The following is an 18,989-nucleotide window of genomic DNA, read 5'->3' as shown; positions in this document are numbered from 1 at the left end:
CTGGCGGTGTTCCCGTATCTTGACGCTAGTGTTATGTTGGGGCCGCTTTTAATGCCTTACTCAGTCGTTGTGTCAGGTCATTCACAAACAGCATCGGTTTGTACACAACCGTGCCTCCATCGTCGGACGAATTTCTCGTGTTTCGTTCGGTGTTTCGGATGTTGCCGATGTCGTAGTGCCGCTGGGTAGTGGTTCCGCCTCAACAGTTCATTTATGGTTATGTTAGCTGCTTCATTCGGACTGTTTGTGGTGAACTGTCGGACTCTTTGGATAAAGTTTGCGATGGTATTCATTTTTAGATGAAGTGGGTGGCATGAATGAAAGTCTAGGAGGCGACCAGATGCCATCGGTTTGCTATACCACTCAGTACGGATGGTTTGGTCAGTTTGCCGTATAAGTACCTTGTCAAGGAATGGTATTTTTCTATCTTTCTCCAATTCGATCGTGAATTGAATATTGTTGTTGAAACTGTTAAAAATGTTCAAAACGTCTGTGACTCGGTCCGGGGGAAGAGCAAGAATCAAGTCATCGACGTACTTTTTTAAAACTGGTACTGGGAAGTCAATTTTTCTAGCGACGTTTTCCAGAAGCGATTCCATCACTAAGTCCGCTATTGTTGGTGAGAGCGGATTTCCCATGGCTGTTCCGTGGATCTGCCGGAAAACCTTTCCTTTGTATGAAAAGTAGCTTCCATTCAGACAAGAATCTATTATCTCTAAGAATAAATCTAGGTTGATATCCGTGTTTTGCTTTATATCCTGCCATCTGTTAATGATAATGCCAGGAATCATGTACGTTGGAATGCTAGTGAAAAGCGATGTAACGTCAAACGATACAAGGACATAGTCTTCTGGTAATCGAATTGAGTTAATATTGCTACAAAATGAAAACGAATCTTTTATGTTAAAGTCGCTCTTGATGGATGCCTGTATTATTTGCCCGACATATTTCGACAACATATATGACGGTGCTCCTATGTTGGAGACTACCGGCCGGAGTGGCATGTTTGGTTTATGTACTTTGGGTAGACCATATATTCTCGGACATTGCGCTGTGGTCGTTTTTAATCGGTATGCTGTTTTTGCATCGATTAGCGCCAGATTTTGAAGGCGTGAAACAAGGCTGTTGTTCGTCTTCTGATGGCCCCACGTAGGATTCGCTTGGATGGCCAGGTACGTTTTCTTATCTGACAACATTTCTTGCATTTTGTCGTCATAGTCTTTCTCATACATCACAACAGTCTGTTTCCCTTTGTCTGACTCAACGATAATTACATCACTGTTCGATTTGATAAACCGCCTAGTTACATTGCAAGCATGTATTAGAAAACGGGATAGCATATCTAGCTGTTTATCGGCAAACCTATGAATAAAGTTTTGAACTATGTTCACGGCTGAGCATCTGATTCGTTCTCGGGTCAGTCTGTCGTCTTCGGACACAATAACATTCTCCAGGTCAGCAATGATGTGACTGAACGGGATTTCATTTAATGACTTGTAAGGGAGGGCGAATTTTGGGCCAAGACTAAGTAAAATAACAGTCTCGGGAGGCAGTACTTTTTCTGTCGCATTGTGTATCGCTTTCGTGTTTGTCAAGAACTTGGTGGGATCGCAATGTTGTGCGGTGCTTGTAAGCAACCGATCATACTTGCGTTTGGTGATTATTGTTGTCAATGCAACGTTGTTCAAGGAGAACCTATCTTGGGATGCAAAGAAATTATCGGCGATTGCGTCCGGCACTACCAACGATATAGAGAGTCGTAGAGTCGACTGTTCCTTTTGAAGCTTTTTTATGCTGTAGTACGTTTGACGAATTTCGATGTTGAGTAATGATTTTTGGAACTTATTGATGCATCTTTGCAGTTTTGGGAGGAATGGGCTGTTTTGTTCAAGTAGTGGGAAGATACACTTTAAGCTGTTCACTATGTGGCTAGGGATTACCCCATTCCGCCTACATCTAATAAGAAACTTTTTTCGGCTCGTTAAGTTGCTCAGTTTACGGTTGTGGTTTGTATATGATTTAAACATGTTTCTCGTCTCTCTTCCGGATTCGTTGTCAATCTTCTGGAAGAAATTGACACCAATAATGTTCGCCATTGTGAATTACAATTTATGCTATCGACTGAGGGATTTTATCAGGGGGTGTTTTTCGGCTTCGCAGTCTTTCAGTATTGAGTTAGCGGTTGAAAGAGTAGTGAAGAAAGTTTGTGGCAGAGTTTATTTGTTAAGTTTAAATTAGAGCGGGTTTGAATGTAAGATTATTGTTTTTTGTGCTACAGTTTTTGAATGTTTACATGTTATTTTATAGATTGACACAATAGTAGCTAGTAAATAGGACAGGAATGCTGATGCCGAAGCTTGTATGACAAAAACGATTTATGTTCTGTAAGAGTCACATCGCAAGTTCAGTTTGAATTTCAATTCCCAAAGTTTCAATAAGTTTCGTCTCATGATGGGGAAGAGCACGATGTTTGATTCGGCGATGTATAACAATTGCAACTCCACCGCCGGAACCCTATCATATCTATGAACCACGTAATTGGGATCATATTTTAATTTGATGTTAGGTTTCAAAAATGTTTCAGTAATAATTGCAATGATGCACATTATTTACTGTTCAAAAATTAAAAAGCTCATTCTCATTGGCCTTCAATGAGCGAGCATTCCAATTTAAAATTTTTATTGTTTTATTCAAAATCATTGCCAAATTTTAAATTAGAAACAATTTTAATTGTAAAATTTGTTCCAATTTGAATGGCTTCAAACATGGATTTTGCCTGCATCACGGTGTTCATAAGATCGAACATTGCCTGTTGCAGAAAAGAAAGTTTACCTGCCGTAACAGGCCCCAGGCAGTTGGCATTAGAAAAAATATTTTCGGTAGCAATATTAACTGGGGTAATAGGTGTATTTATATTTTCTAGCGTGTTTTGCTTACCTCCCATATTAACAGTCATTTTCGAACTACCAACATTAGGCGGTAAAATGTTCGAACTATCTGTAACCTGTGCATATGTTAAACGAGTATGCAAACGAGTTGAGAAAGTGGGCGGTACTGGTATGCTTGGAGAATTTTGTTTTGATTGGGAAATTGAATTTTGTTTACCTTGCCTTAACAATTGCTAAACGGACTGGGCATTGATAAAAATTTGACATATGGTTGCTGTTTCAATTCGCACAGCGAAAATTTTTACTCTCTTTCACAGGATATGTGTCCTTTTTGTGAGAAGAGTCTCCACAAATAAGGCATTTTTGGTCCATATTACAGAATTTTGAACCATGGCCATAACGTTGGCAAATACGACATTGGGTGATATGCTTTTCACCTCCACCAAACTTCCCATAAATTTCCCACTTTACACGCACATTATATAAAGCATGTGCTTTTTCAAAAAATTTGTGAAAAAATTTGTTTGTTTTTGTTTGTTAAGTTGTTAACCTCACTGCGGTTAAATTGAATTAAATAATTAACAAGGAAAATTCCAGCTCTCTGACTGTTTTCGCCTCGTGATTTTTGTTTCATTAGAATTACTTGGGTAGGGGCTATGCCAAGTAATTCTGTTAAAGTAAGTTTGATCTCATCAACGGTTTGATCGTTGGTGAGACCTTTCAATTCGACCTTGAACGGCTTGGCGCCTCTAGTGTCATATGTAAAAAAAATATACATCTTTTCATTTAAATACTGAATAAGACGATTCCAATCTTCCAATGTTTGGGCCAGTAAGCGGCATTCGCCTCATCGGCCAATTTGATAAGTAACTTTGACGTCGGAGAGAAACGTAGAAAGTTCTCTTTTAAAAATGTTAAATTCAGAAGCAATAGCTACCACAATAGGTGGAACTTTCTCCTTTTTTAAAGAAATTTCACTTTGAATAGTTTTACTTTCGAACATTTCAATTTCGCCGGCTTCATGCTCAGGCAAAAGCTCCTAATGATTCATAGTAGAAGAATAAGTTCTATTTCAGCAAAGAAAGTTACTTGCTCATCACGTTACACAGTATTTCTGATTATATGCGCTTGGCTTTTGCAGCAACGAAATCCATCCAACGGATTCCTGTCCCCTGCAGTTCTATGGATCTAATCAGTATGCGCTCCCGTACGCTCAACCTGCGTTCCGTAATCCGATCAAAAGATCATTCGACGAATATTCCTTTGGAGTGGTAGATAAACAGCAATTGAAGAAGGAGTCGTTAAATTTGATTTCAAAAAACTTAGTTAAGGATATGTTTATACGACCTATAAATGGTTTTATTAGATACTACGTTACTACCAAGTCTGTCATTTACGGTTGATAGATTGCCTTGATAAGAAAACGGTGACTCCCATAACATGTTGTTCAATGCTTTAAAAGTTCTATCTAGTGTTTATTTTTGGTATGTTGTGTTGTGTTTGGCTTATAGTAATAATATGGTATGAAGTGATGATGTTCAACAACATCACTGTTCAATCTAGTCCGATTTGATATGTAATAATGTATACCATTTTTAACACAAAGCTCCACATTACACAGAACTTTATTGAATGTGTGATTGAATAAACTAAAAGCTTAATTAATTAATGTTGCCACGTAGAACGGAGATGTAACATGTAGGATGAAAAGAAAAAAGAAACTAAATGAGGTGAGGTATTTCGTATGAAACAATCAACTTCAAACTTCAATTGCTGTTGCTAGATGCTCATATAAAATAAAATGAATTCGTCTAGATTTCAACTCTATTCCGTAAAACATAAATTGGTAAGTTTGTGTCTCGCTTCTGTCGTAAATATGCGGTGGAGGTGACGGTGTTGGTGGTGGTGATGGTGTTTATATAGATTTGATATAATTTTATGAAAAAGCAAAACTTTTACAAAACTTTTGAAGCTTGTTTTCGCAATATCTGTTTTATTTAAAATCCATTATTTTAAAGAATATTAAAATTGATTGAATACTTTCAGAGTCGGATTCAATGAATCGGAGGCAGATGAACTATGTTCACGTTGGAAGTACCGGCCGAGCGAGAAGTACATTCCAATTATGCAGCAAAAATCACATAACGGTTAAACCAAGTGCGTGTACGATTGAATGTAAATAATTCATAATTCATAATCCCAAGTGTACAGTAAAATCAGTTTTATGCAGAGAAATTGTGTTTATTGTCTTAAGATCACATTTCTTTAACACAGTAACAAGCACAGCTCTGCATAAGTACCTAAGTAATGGTAATTAAGTTTAAACAAGCGAGAATAAGTTCGACACGGTGCTCCCACAGACCGTTATTATAAAAAAAAATGCACCAAAGTATCTGAGTACACCATTCGATTCGTTATGATGTCCAGAATCTCTGGTCAAAATTTCAAAATCGTCGTACGGTACATTTTTGAGTAATGCCCTTTCGAAGGTCGTGAAGTACAAAAAAGTGATATTAAAACGACGAAATACTCAATGTAAAGCACGTTTTTCAGCCACAATGTTATGAAACTACTTCCAAAATAGTTTCTACACATTCCAAATATCATATTTCAAGACATTTACAATTGGTGGAAAGATTTATTTGCAAATCCCACAGTGCACAGTGGTCTAAATTCGATAGACAAAAAACTGATTTTAAAGATGGGTGTTCCACAAAAAAACTCTATTTTGTCGTGTTCAACGTACAGATAGGACATCGCAGTATTCAGCAATTGTTTTCCTTTTAAAATTTTCCACAACTTTGCCGAAAGAAGCAATCCGGTATATTGAAAATTAGAAAATTTTTTTTTTATCTAACTGTTAGGTGGATTGATCGAAAAACCAGAAACGCCAAAAGTAAGGTCTTGATCTACGAAACAATTTTGCTAAAGACATTGAGTACATAAAATCAATTTTTCATAGTCAAATCTAGAACGATCACAATTTTTCGAATATAGACCACTGTGCACTGTGGGATTTTCAAATAAATCTTCGAAAGGGCATTACTCAAAAATGTACCGTACGATGGTTTTGAAATTTTGACCAGAGATTCTGGACGTCATAACGAATCGAATGGTGTACTCAGATTATTTGATGCATTTTTTTATAATAACGGTCTGTGGGAGCACCGTGACGAGGTATGACTTTTTTTACAGCTTCACAAAAAAAAATCGATAAAATAAATAAGTATGAAATAGACGACGAACCTTTCTACCGAATTATAACAGGTAGCTTCCGTGAGGTTACAAAGTCTTTTTTGACAAACGGTGGTCGTGGTTCGAATATTAGCTGTTCAATGTTAATGATACGCCTTTAAGTAGGCAACTATCAATCAAGGAATATTCACGCAGGCTGTTGTTTCCGCAAGACGTTTATAATTACCTAATCGTTACTGTCACTAAAAGCGAGGAGTTAAATTGACGCGACTATCTTTCTAGGGTTAAGTATGTGTATAGGTAACAACTGACCTGAAAATCATTGTTTTACTTTCGTATACTGTTTTGAATCATGCTGCTAACAGTTTTAAACCTTGAATATTGAAAGGCATACACCGAAACTGTACCTGTAACTGTTGTACACCACCGGCACTTCAACGTACATATATTTGCATCGATTTAATGTTTTCAAAGTCGGAAACTATTCGAAGTTAGGTAAGTTTTTTATGTGATGTTTGTCAGAGAAAAACTGTGTATAAAACGTAACTGCGGCAGAGGATAGCATGATAATATTGATACAAAATTTTTGATTGAAGGCAAAATTCCTGAAAATATCAGAGCATAAATTTTTAAATTTCGTTCAACATCACACAATCTACACACTTAAATACAATTGTGGAAAATTCAAACAGTTGAGAAAAATTTCTTTTTCACTGCAAAGTTGGTGATATAGCGATTAGTGATTCCAAAGGCTAAACTCTTAGTTTATCAAGTCTCGCTGACTAAAATAATGCTAAGAAAACTGCAATGAATCAAAATCAGGATTCTGCAAATAAACAATAATATCCTGTGGAGCTAATAGCGGTCTCGATCAACTATAGATTAGTAGAGAAAATTCGTTACCAATATTGTTTTTCTGGCACATTTTGCATTTTTGGTTTTAACGAATTTAACTAAGTTACTAATTAGTGAAAGGGACTGAATATTTTACAAAGGTACAACTTCATAAACTACTCAAATAGGAGTTTTTGTAAATAATGTTTACCACCTTTATGTCATCCTGAATAATTATTTAAAAAACCATCTTCGATAGTGTTAAGGATGGCTTAGTATATGGTTGAGCTGATTGAACATTTCCAAAAACTTTCGACACTGCACAGTGGTTTAAAAGTCCATTTTGACGTGCTAAATTGATAACTCCACGTACGTTGGATATACAATTATGACGTCTTCAGCAAAAATGGTGGGTAAGACCTCCTGCGTTTTTTGGTGCTATGAGATTTGTGATTAATCTCCCCAAAAGTGAGATACAAAATTTATTTTTTTGCTCCATCGAGATACAGAGTTGGTGTCTTCGGTAAAGTAATAGGAATAACCAATACGACCAACCTGGCCGAAGATGAAAAATTCGTATCTGTTACTCAAATTGACTTAAAGAGTTTTTATTGAAAATAGACCTGTCAAAACACATTTTTTAATGAAACATATTTTTTTCTATTTTCTAGGCCTTTACTATATTCTACAAAGTTGTTGGTAGCATCAATATACGCAACTGTCTGGAAGGTACTATATTCGTATTGTTTGAAAAACTATGAGTTATAGGCTATTTTTAATTTTTTTTTCGCCATATTTCAAATCACTGTATCTTTCTTAGGGGCAGGTAGATGCAGATTCAGTAGTAAGCATATGAAAGTATAACAATAGAACTTTCAAACGCTGGTGGTTTCGCTAGTCCTCGACTTTCTGCTGATGAATTGTGTTCATAAAAAAACCTCGTTTTTACCCTTTTTAATGATTTAAACAGGTAAAAAACTAATATTGTAAACCAAAATTCCACGTAATAAGTACGTATCTATGGTGACCATCCTACCAAGCGTGGTTCAAGTATTTCAGAACATGTAAATTGCATATGCTTGTTTTTGGTTCACCTCAAAGGTTCTGAATCAAAAACAATGAAAGTGCTATTATAACACTAAGTTGATAACTGTAGAACAAGCAAAATTACCATAAACCACTAACACAGTGGTTCCCAACCGGGGGTCCACGGCCGGCAAGGGTGCCGCGAGGCTCATCTAGGGGAGCAGCGAAATTGTTGGTAAATTTGATAGGCAATCAAAGTTTCTTTATAGGTGTCTTTGTGAAAGCGGAATTTCTATTATTCTACCTATTAGGACTAAGACGTGAAACAAATTAGACTTGCAGGACAATATGAGACTGAAAAACGCAGCCTCGTATCGCAAACTTGAATCTGAAATTCTTTTGGGGGGTCGCAATGCTCTCTGTGCTTCGCAAAGGCGGCCGCGGAGCTTTTTGTGTTTAGCAAAAGGGGCCGCGGACCCAAAATGATTGGGAACCACTTCTCTAACATATCCTGAGCCTCTTCGGAAACACTAATTTATTGTTGTGCAACTGAGCATCTGCTGGTAAGTTTGTACCCGCAATATTGTCTACCAACAAGCGTCCACGATGTATTAATGCATGGGTTGGCCGTAATCATCCATTTCAATGTTTCAATCCGCCAGCTTTTAGAAGAGGCTCAGGAAGTAACGAACAAGAATTGGGAAAGGTACATTAATTTACCTTACGAATGTGTCAAGTTATTTTCAAAACATTAATTCAACAGATATCGAGAATACAATAATAAAGCTATTGGATAAACTGGTTGCTTACTTCATCAGACCCCGTAGTAACGTCCATTCGCGGATGGCCAAAAATCACGAGAAGCTATTACTTGATGATGGTATGATGCTGCTAGTACGAATGTGTCGAAACCGACAACTGCATGGTGGTAGACAATAATAAATAATAGTTACTACTGAATGCAATAGTATTAAAAAAATAAATACCACCAAACAAAATTCAACAAGAGGTAACACTTAAATTGTAATTGATGATAGTGGTTTTTTATTTGCTATTATCCTGCTTGCAACAGATCGACTTGAACTGTCCTACAGTACGGTCGCATTTTACCAACAGCTCGAGGCTAAGTCTTAGACTACCGAGAGATATCAAAATTTTGTTTTTCGCTTTCAACAGGCAATCTTTTTAAAAGACTACCTGTTGAAAGGCAAAGTAATAAATTTGTTTTTAAAGTTAACGAGTGTTTAGTGAATTAATTTGGTTTGAGATATTTCTACTTAAATTCTATAGTGAAGTGAAGTTGTCCTGTTATGCCTGAAAAAAATAAAAAAGCTCGCTTTGATGCGGCATCAAGGAAACGTGAGGCATCTCCTCCAAGTGACACTGAAATTTCGACTAACAGGTATGATATTCTTTCTTCTGTTGGGGATCTGGAATTCCAAACTTCTCATACTGAGCATAAAGCCGTTATGAAGAAGGTTAAAGTTCCACCTATTGTGGTATGTGTAGCAAACTTTGAAGCATTTCGATCAGAACTTTCATCATTTCTATCGAATGTGAAAGTTAATTTTCAAACTGGCCGCCAAGGCGAAATTCGTATTTTGGCCGAATCTTTTGATGGCCATAAACATCATTTACAGTATTTGACTGAAAAGATGTATAAATTTTACTCTTTTGATGCCAAAAACGAGAGACCGTTTAAGGCTGTGTTGAAAGGTCTCTCAAATGATCAAAGTATTGATGAAATCAAAGATTGTTTGTCAGAATCACTTGGTTTTGCCCCCAACCAAGTAATTTTGATGAAACGAAAGGCAAATGCCCAAATTTTTCATACTGGAATACACCAGGAAAATTACTTAGTACATTTTGATCGTACCAAAGTACATAATTTAAAATGTTTAGGAAAAGCACGTGTTCTATTCTACGTGCGAATAAAGTGGGAAAATTTCAAGAGACATGGAGGAATCTATAATCGTACGCAATGTCGGAATTGTCAAGCCTATGGTCATGGAACTCGAAACTGCCATATGGCTGCAAAATGTATGATTTGTGGTGACACTAGTCACACGAAAGATATCTGCCCCGTGAAAGAGATCACTAATAGTTTCAAATGTGTAAATTGTGGGGGAAATCACAAATCTAATTTCTTTAATTGTCCTGTAAGGTCAAAAATTATTGCTTCCAGACAACGTAGGAATTCTAAACAACCTGTTGTCAATGTGGGTAATCAAAAGACTTTCAGTACTGTTCAGGCATCACCAGCATTTTCATTAGCAGGTGTGTCTGTAGGTAATAATTTAAATTCAGATAACAAATTTCAGAAAAATATTCCTGTTCAGGCAACACCAGGCTGTTCATATGCCAGTGTCCTTTCAGGTAATATTTAAAATTCAAACAGTAACAAACCATTCGTGTTTGGTGCTGAAAAGTCAGCCAGTATTGATTTAGGTAATCCAACTCCCGAAAAGATTGAATACCTACAACAATCCATGCTGCAGCTAATGTCCGTTTTGTTGAACTGTAACTCGATGTACGAGGCTGTTCTAGAAGGTATAAAATTTACAACTAATATTGTTATGAAATTGAAATTCAGCAATGATTTTAAATAATGCTGTAAATTTTCTAAATTGGAATGCTCGCTCTTTAAAAGCGAAAGAGGATGAATTTTTCAATTTTTTAACAGTCCACGATGTGCATATTGCAGTTGTGACTGGAACGCTTTTAAAGCCAAATATTAAACTAAAAAAGAACCCAAATTTTATAGTTCATAGGTTTGATAGAATTGATGTTGCCGGTGGTGGAGTTGCAATAGTTATCCACCGTCGAATAAAACATCGTGTTTTACCCCATCTTGAAACCAAAGTTATCGAGAGTTTGGGAATTGAAATTGAAACAAGTATTGGCATTTTATTTATAGCCGCAGTGTATTTGCCTTTTCAATGCACTGGTGAGCGAAAAAATTATCTCAAGGGAGATTTGCAAAAACTCCCAAGAAATAAATCTAAATTTTTAATCATCGGTGATTTTAATGCGACACATCTCTCTTGGAATAATGCTCAAAACAATTCCAATGGAAAAATATTGTTTAATGATTGCTCGGCTGGATTTTATTCAGTTTTATTTCCAAATGGTCCTACCTGTTATTCTTCTATTAGGAATCCATCTACAATTGATTTGGTACTAACAAATCAAAACCATTCATGCAGTGATTTACTAACTCATGCTGACTTTGATTCTGATCATCTTCCCATAACATTTTCTATTTCCCATGAAACTATTTTAAATCCCACTAGATCTGTGTTAAATTATCACAAGACTAATTGGGATAGATATCGTTCTACGATCGAGGAAAATTTGAATGATGATATTATTTCACAAAATAGTGCTGACATTGACAGAGCATTAGAAAATTTTAGCAGCTTAATACTCAATGCCCGGAATTTATCAGTTCCTAAGGCAAGAGTGAAATTTAATGCACCAATTATTGACAGTGAACTTCAACTTCTTATACGTTTGAAGAACATACGGAGACGTCAATACCAAAGATCTCGTGATCCTGCTTTGAAAATTATTTTTCAAGAATTACAAAAGGAAATTAAACATAGATTCACTTTCTTGCGATATGAGAATTTCATGAGAGAAGTTGAACAACTAAAACCTTATTCAGAACCTTTCTGGAAGCTTTCGAAGGTTCTTAAGAAACCGTCGAAGCCCATTCCAGTCCTTAAAGATGGTGATTGCATTTTTCTAACGAATGAACAAAAATCTCAAAAACTTGCTCAGCAGTTTGAGAGTGTTCATAACTCCAATTTAAACGTAGTAAGTCCTATTGAAAATGAAGTAAACCAAAAGTATGTTCAGATCACCACCCAAGAATTTCTTTCCGAAGAGGTATTGGAGACAAACTTGAATGAGGTGCGAACCATTCTCAAAAAATTCAAAAACATGGAAGCACCAGGAGATGATGGGATTTTCTATATCCTCATCAAAAGACTTCCCGAAAACTCTTTAAATTTCTTGGTAAAAATTTTTAACAGATGCTTTGCACTAGCACATTTTCCTACGAAATGGAAAAATGCCAAAGTCACTCCAATTTTAAAACCCGAAAAGAATCCAGCTGAGGCATCAAGTTATCGACCAATTAGTTTACTTTCCTCTATTAGCAAACTTTTTGAAAGAATAATTCTTAATAGAATGATAACACATATTAATGAGAACTCAATTTTTGCAAATGAGCAGTTTGGTTTTCGCCATGGGCATTCCACTACTCATCAGTTACTTACAGTAACAAATATGATTCGAACTAATAAATCTGAAGGCTATTCGACTGGAGCTGCTCTTCTAGATATAGAAAAGGCATTCGACAGTGTTTGGCATAAAGGTTTAATAGCTAAAATGTCAAATTTCAGTTTTCCGCTTTACCTCACAAAAATGATACAAAGTTATTTAACTGACCGCACTCTCCAGGTTAACTATCTAAATGGTAAATCTAACAGATTGCCTGTTAGAGCTGGTGTGCCTCAGGGGAGTATCTTGGGCCCAATCTTATATAACATTTTTACTTCTGATCTTCCTGATTTACCACCAGGTTGTGAGAAATCTCTGTTTTGTGACGATACAAGTATTTTCGCAAAAGGAAAAAGCCTTCGTGTTGTATGCAGTCGGCTACAAAAAAGTTTAGATATATTTTCTTCATACTTGCAGAAATAGAAGATTTCTCCTAATGCTTCTAAAACACAGTTAAATATTTTTCCTCATAAGCCAAGAGTTCGTTTCTCGAACCCACCCATAACTACGTTATTAAGATGAACGGTGTGGTCTTAAATTGGTCTGATCAAGTTAAATACTTAGGGCTAATTTATGATAAGAATCTTACTTTCAAGGAGCACATTGAAAATATCCAGTCAAAGTGCAATAAGTATATCAAATGTTTATATCCTCTTATCAACAGGAGTTCTAGACTTTGTCTCAAGAATAAACTGTTGATTTACAAACAAATTTTTAGGCCAGCAATGTTATACGCAGTTCCCATCTGGACAAGTTGTTGTGCAACCAGGAAGAAGACACTTCAAAGGATTCAGAATAAACTTTTGAAAATGATTTTGAAGCGTCCTCCCTGGTTTAGCACGAACGAGCTACATAGGCTCACTTATGTAGAAACATTAGAAAATATGTCAAGCCAAATTATCAACAAATTCCGACAAAAATCGTTGCAATCCTCAATTGCAACGATTAGCTTACTTTATAGTCAGTAAGATAGTCAGTCAGTTTATTTTAAGTTTCGTTTTATTCCTTTTTTTTTCTTGACAAGTAGGTTTAATAATTTTCCTACAATTACATTCTCTTAACTGCGAAAGCTAATAACATTCAATAATACTAAAAAGCGTACAAATATATATATAATAGTGTTGAAATGTCACCATTTGTGGCAGAACACACAATACTAGTTCTGAATAGATATTTTAGTACATAAATAAATCATTACAAACTCCCCCCCCTATAAAAAAAAATCCTGCTTGCATTTTCGGTTCTTTGCTTGTTCTACAGTTATCAACTCAGTGTTTAATAGCACTTTTATTGTTTTTGATTGAGAACCTTCGAGGTGAACCAAAAACAAGCATATGCAGTTTACATGTTCAGAAATACTTGAACCACGCTTGGTAGGATGGTCACCATAGATAGGAACTTATTACGTGGTATTTTGGTTTACAATACTAGTATTTCACCTGGTTAAATCATTAAAGAGGGTAAAAACGAGGTTTTTTGTTATGAACACAACTCATCAACAGAAAGTCGTGGACTAGCGAAACCACTAGCGTTTGAAAGTTCTATTGTTATACTTTCATATGCCTACTACCGAATCTGCATCTACCTGCCCCTAAGGAAGATACAGTGATTTGAAATATGGCGAAAAAAAAAATGAAAATAGCCCATAACTCATAGTTTTTCAAACAATACGAATATAGTACCTTCCAGACAGTTGTGTATATTGATGCTACTAACAACTTTGTAGAATATAGTGAAGGCCTAGAAAATAGAAAAAAATTTGTTTCATTGAAAAATGTGTTTTGACAGGTCTATTTTCAATAAAAACTCTCTAAGTCAATTTGAGTAACAGATACGTATTTTTTATCTTCGGCAAAGTTGGTCGTATTGATTATACCTATAACTTTACCGAAGATACCAACTCTGTATCTCGATGAAGCAAAAAAATAAATTTTGCATCTCACTTTTGGGGAGATCTCATAGCACCAAAAGATGCAGGAGGTCTTACCCACCATTTTTGCTAAAGACGTCATAATTGCATATCCAACGTACGTGGAGTTATCAATTTAGCGCGTCAAAATGGACTTTTAAACCACTGTGCACTGCCTTGCAACTTTTTGTATGATTTCGAATATCACAGAAACGTATAATACACACACCAACACATGAATTTTACGGCATTCATTTTTCACTTCATATCCGTGGGTTAAAATTCACTAGAAACAATGTTAAACTTAGTATTTGTGTTTGTGTTGCTTTTATCTGTCCTAATTGATGCCATGTTCTTCGCACTTAGATGTGCTTTGTTATCACTTGTTTATTACAGGTCAAACGAACTGAACTGTTTTAGACGATGCTACATAAATGGCACTATTAAGTAGTTATTTACATTTTTATTATAGTGCATTGTACTGCAAGGACATCACATTCAGGGTTGTCCTTTTGTTGGATTACAACAGATATGGTGTAGATATATTACGTAAACGGAAAAGCATTGCTTTCGCATGATAGCTTTTGTAATACATGATCTTCGCATATATACAGTCCAGATATTCACTATCTTCGTTTGTTTAAGCCAAACTTACCAAAATTCAAAAACAAGTTTACTTCAAATTCATCTTTTCAGTCACTAAATGAAAACACTAAAGTTAGAACAGGTGGCGAAACGACTGCACAACTCGGAGCCGATATGTGCATTATTGTATATATGTACCTACATCATAACGTTATTAATTCATAAATGCTGATAAACCCTCATGGGACCTTCCCGCACTTGCAGCAGACGACAGCTCGCTTTTGGCGGTCTAGGTTATGGTTACTTTTGGTCTCCACAATACACCATGTTTGAGCTGAAAAACGAATGATGAGCAATTGCTGCCTGAGAAGACTGCTGAAGTTTTAAACGTTATAAAAAGGTGTCTTTAAGTGTAACGGTAAATCAGTTTGAAGTGTCGTGTCCTGTTGTACACATATTAGTGCCGCATTAAACGCGAAGAATGGAATTGTTATTATTAAGTTATTCTTTGATAACTGCCATAGGGATCAGAGTTACAAGAGCACAAGGATCGAATCTAGCTGCTGACCACGGTCAATTATTTCTCGACCATTTGGATCCGAGCGATCATGTTTACATTCTTCACAGCATTTTAAAAGAATATTCGTATGCTCGAGAGAACTGGACGGTGCCAGAGAGCGAGCAATATGATCAGAAAGTGGTTTCCTTCCTGCAGAAGTACGCGGACAGTACACTGGATAACGAAGTTCATCAACATGATGTAGCTGGATCTAGATTTAGTGTCCGAATATTCACGAATTATTGTGGTCCAGGAAATTGGTCTCCTAATGGTGAAGTTACACAGAATCCATACTTTACCAAGATCGATCAATGTTGTAAATCCCACGATGAGTGTCCATCTTATGTTGTACAACAGAGAAACTACGAAAATTTTCCTGGCCTTCCATTTAAACCACAAATTTTCAGCAGGCAAGTTTGTGTGATTTATATCTAATTGTTATGGTAATTTTCACTCTTCAAATCTTATGTAGATTGCGATGCAGCTGTGATGTTCAATTTTTCTCATGTTTGCGAAATGTGGGCACGTTTTTCTCATATGCGGTAGCATGGATATACAGCAAGGTTCAACTTTTTTGTTTTGAATACGAATTTCCAGTAGTGGAGTGCAAACAATTGATGTAATTTGCTCATAAATAGTAAGATATATTGCAGTAATTATCACTCCCTCTTTTATTCAGGATTGATGGCTGGTTTTCATTTCCTCGATGTGCAGATTATTTGGTGAATAACACTGCTCCTAAGAGCTGGCAGTGGTTTAACATCCCGTATTTGAGTGAAAAGCAGCGTAAATTTCCAAATATTACGAACTTATACGAAGGAATATGAACTGAATTGCTGTTGAAAAGTAAAATATACAAATGCCATATACGATCGATTAGAAAACAGATCTTTCATAAAGAAATCTTTTGTAGACAGACTTATAATTATTTTTTAATTTTGCCGAAGAATTATTGGATAATTAGTTTTGGTCAGTGGTGGGCACCGCTAACCGAAAATTTAGCAACGCTAATCGCTAAGCCACTAACCGGAAAATTTAGCTCGATAATCACTAAACGCTAAACCCACATTAGCGGAGCTTTCGCTAATCGCTAACTTATAAATATGGAAATAGTCATATTGCTATATTTATTGCTCGTGTTTTGTAAGTTTTGAACCACTTTAATCTGATATGGTAAAACAAACGAAAACAATTACTTTTGAGAGCTATTTACAATAAGAAGTTCACAAAACGGTGTTCACACTTGATTTTGTAAAACAATGAGTAACAAAAGTTATTCAGCTTGCATTAAAAATGAATACTTTTAAAAATCTTTTATAAAAATTCAATTATTATTTTAATCGAAAAAGTAGAACCAAAGTTGTCATAATTTCAAGCGCACTGCAATTTACAAAAGTACTTGGTGTGCCGGAAATTCAATCTAGACCTTGAGCTTGTTCTTCAAAATGCTACTGTGGCTTGTACGATAACTGGAACTCCATTCTAGGGTAAAAAGACTGACTTGCATTTGTGTTGTAAAGAGAGGAACTCTAAACAATCAAGACAATTGAGCGTTGTTTGAATGAAACATACCTTCCAAAAGTAACTTTCGCAGTAAAGTATGTTCATCTTTCGAAGCAATTTACGTACGCCATCAGTAATTCACAGTTTTTCTAAATAGTTCTATTGCCGCTTCTCTACAAAATTTAACGAATTAGCGATTAGCCTTTTGGAAGGGCAAAATTTTAGCGACGCTAACAGTTTCGCTAACCAGCTCAAAAATCGCTAAACCGCTAACTGAATATTAGCGTCGCTAATTAGCGATTAGCGAAATGATGCCCACGACTGATTTTGGTGTTATCTATTGTATTGTATCGTATTGTATTATTTGGATTATATTGTATTATAAAACAATTAAGTGACTGTATACAGATATTCTGGGAAGATGCACAATGTCATTTGTGATAAAAGCTATACTGCCGTAATATGACATTGTGACGTACATCCATTTGATCAGTTTTTCGATACGATTTGGTTTGTAATAGTATATATGCTGTTATTTTCATTTTCTACATTTATTTGTTTCTACGATTTAGTACAAAGGGTTGGGAGAAAAAACTGAAAAGGCTTGGGTTTGCCTGTGGACTGTAGAGCTCGTTAGCGAGATCTCTCTTATAGTTCTGGATCGTTATCCAGAACCAATTCTGATTATTTTTTTTTATTCTCGCTTATTTTCCGTCGGTCTAGTTCCGCCACTGTTGTGGCCAATCACCGACGCCCAGGGAGGCGACTCCACACCCAGGACCCTAACTCACGACCCGTTTATTAACGGACCGGCGCCAACGGCTTTACTTCCTCATGCGATGGAAGGCGTGATCCCAGAGATTTTTCGCCTCAGAAAATCTCCCAGTGTCGGCTAGGATTGAATCTAGACCAGTTAAGTTGGTTGTGAGTGGATCACGCCACCTTACAACCATCGACACCTATGTCGGCGGTGGGATTCGAACCCAGGCGTCGAGCGTGGTTGGCGGAGACGTTATCAACCACACTAGGCCCCCGCTCTGACCAATTCTGATTAGTTAACGCTCCTAAATGTTAGGTTCAATTCCTAACCAAGCCCAGATAATTTTCGGGTTGGAAACGTTCTGGATGAGCCTTGGATCAATGTTATTGGAAAATCGTTTTTTTTTAAGTTTATTTTCAAATTATTGGTATTCTATTGAAGGGTTACTATGTCTGTATTAATAACCAGTCCGTTATTTATTTGTCAACTGGTTACATTGTATGACTCTATATAATATCTTACTTAGATAAATCGACCAGCTCAAACCGATGTAGGGGTATGAGGTGGGACCATCATCATCATCATCATACGGCCCAAAAACGAACGGGTTACTTATTATTTTTGTATGAAAATGGTGCCTACGTCACTTCGTTTTCTTGATTTTATGCAACGTATGAATAAGTAACGTCTGAAAGGAAGATACCAACAGATCGGTCTTTGAATAACAAACACATTGGCTTAAAAACTCCATACTCGAAAAAATGGCATTGGCGTCACTTTGATATCTCACGGCAGCATAGTATTAAAGTCCTTGGTTGCAAAGTCTTTACCCAATAAACAAAAAGGTCAAGTTTCGACAGCGAATTGTTAGTGCTTAAGCTTTTATCATAAAAGTCCTACAGAGCTTCCTGGTTGTGATTCGTAGAAAAGGAAGGCTGCTTTTCGCAATATTTTACGAGACGTTTCCAAACTCAATCCACTGACATAAGGCACGTAAAAGCAATATCAACATCAGAGACAAATCGCGCCAAATGACCGATGGTCGAATATCGACCACTTTTGATTTGAACGAAACTTTGCACACGTATTTGGCTTAGCAAACTGAGCATTTTTCACAGATGGAGAGATTTTTCACACCCATGTCTATTGTCATAGGTTTTATTCGTAGCATTGTAGTCGAGAAACCGTTGGTTGTATAGAAAAACTGTCTGAGAATGAGTTGTATACAATTATACACTGTACAAAAAAAAAAAAATTTTGACCAAAAAACATTGAAAATAAACATTAAATTTCAATTTAAAAAAAAAAGAGTTGTATTTTTTTTTATTTTTTTTTTTAAATAAACTTGACGTTAAAATGAAACTTTTAAAAAAAGTCCAGGATGGAGAAATGAAAAATATTTGTTTTATGGTAGATTGATTTTTTTATAAAAATTCTAATTCA

General features: G+C 36.0%; 2 protein-coding genes across 4 annotated transcripts in view; both read left to right on the top strand.

Moving 5' to 3' along the window:
- The window catches only part of LOC129723607 (acidic phospholipase A2 PA4), a 47,066-nt gene extending 41,943 nt beyond the window's left edge, over positions 1 to 5,123 (top strand). For 2 of the 3 annotated variants that reach the window (XM_055677931.1, XM_055677935.1), the window contains 2 exons: positions 4,030 to 4,734; positions 4,935 to 5,123. In XM_055677931.1, the coding sequence (XP_055533906.1) occupies positions 4,030 to 4,291 (262 nt within the window). In that variant the 3' untranslated portion in view covers positions 4,292 to 4,734; positions 4,935 to 5,123. The remainder of the gene's footprint in view (positions 1 to 4,029; positions 4,735 to 4,934) is intronic. The other variant, XM_055677934.1, reaches the window with a different exon arrangement.
- Positions 5,124 to 14,992: 9,869 nt separating this feature from the next.
- LOC129723608 (uncharacterized) lies at positions 14,993 to 16,313 on the top strand. Its single transcript, XM_055677936.1, has 3 exons — positions 14,993 to 15,693; positions 15,756 to 15,902; positions 15,963 to 16,313. The coding sequence occupies exons 1-3, from the start codon at positions 15,206 to 15,208 to the stop codon at positions 16,108 to 16,110; spliced, it is 783 nt and encodes a 260-aa protein (XP_055533911.1). The 5' UTR covers positions 14,993 to 15,205; the 3' UTR covers positions 16,111 to 16,313.
- Positions 16,314 to 18,989: the final 2,676 nt, after the last annotated feature.

This window comes from Wyeomyia smithii, chromosome 2 (assembly GCF_029784165.1).
Source record: "Wyeomyia smithii strain HCP4-BCI-WySm-NY-G18 chromosome 2, ASM2978416v1, whole genome shotgun sequence".
Lineage (NCBI taxonomy): Eukaryota > Metazoa > Arthropoda > Insecta > Diptera > Culicidae > Wyeomyia > Wyeomyia smithii.
This window is presented reverse-complemented; position numbering and strand designations above follow the sequence as displayed.

Excerpts from the sequence above, each read along its gene's own strand:
- LOC129723608 (XM_055677936.1), top strand. The coding sequence starts at position 15,206 with ATGGAATTGTTATTATTAAGTTATTCTTTGATAACTGCCATAGGGATC. Across the intron at positions 15,694-15,755 it reads AAACCACAAATTTTCAGCAG|ATTGCGATGCAGCTGTGATG; the intron begins GCAAGTTTGTGT and ends AATCTTATGTAG. Across the intron at positions 15,903-15,962 it reads GTGGAGTGCAAACAATTGAT|GATTGATGGCTGGTTTTCAT; the intron begins GTAATTTGCTCA and ends TCTTTTATTCAG.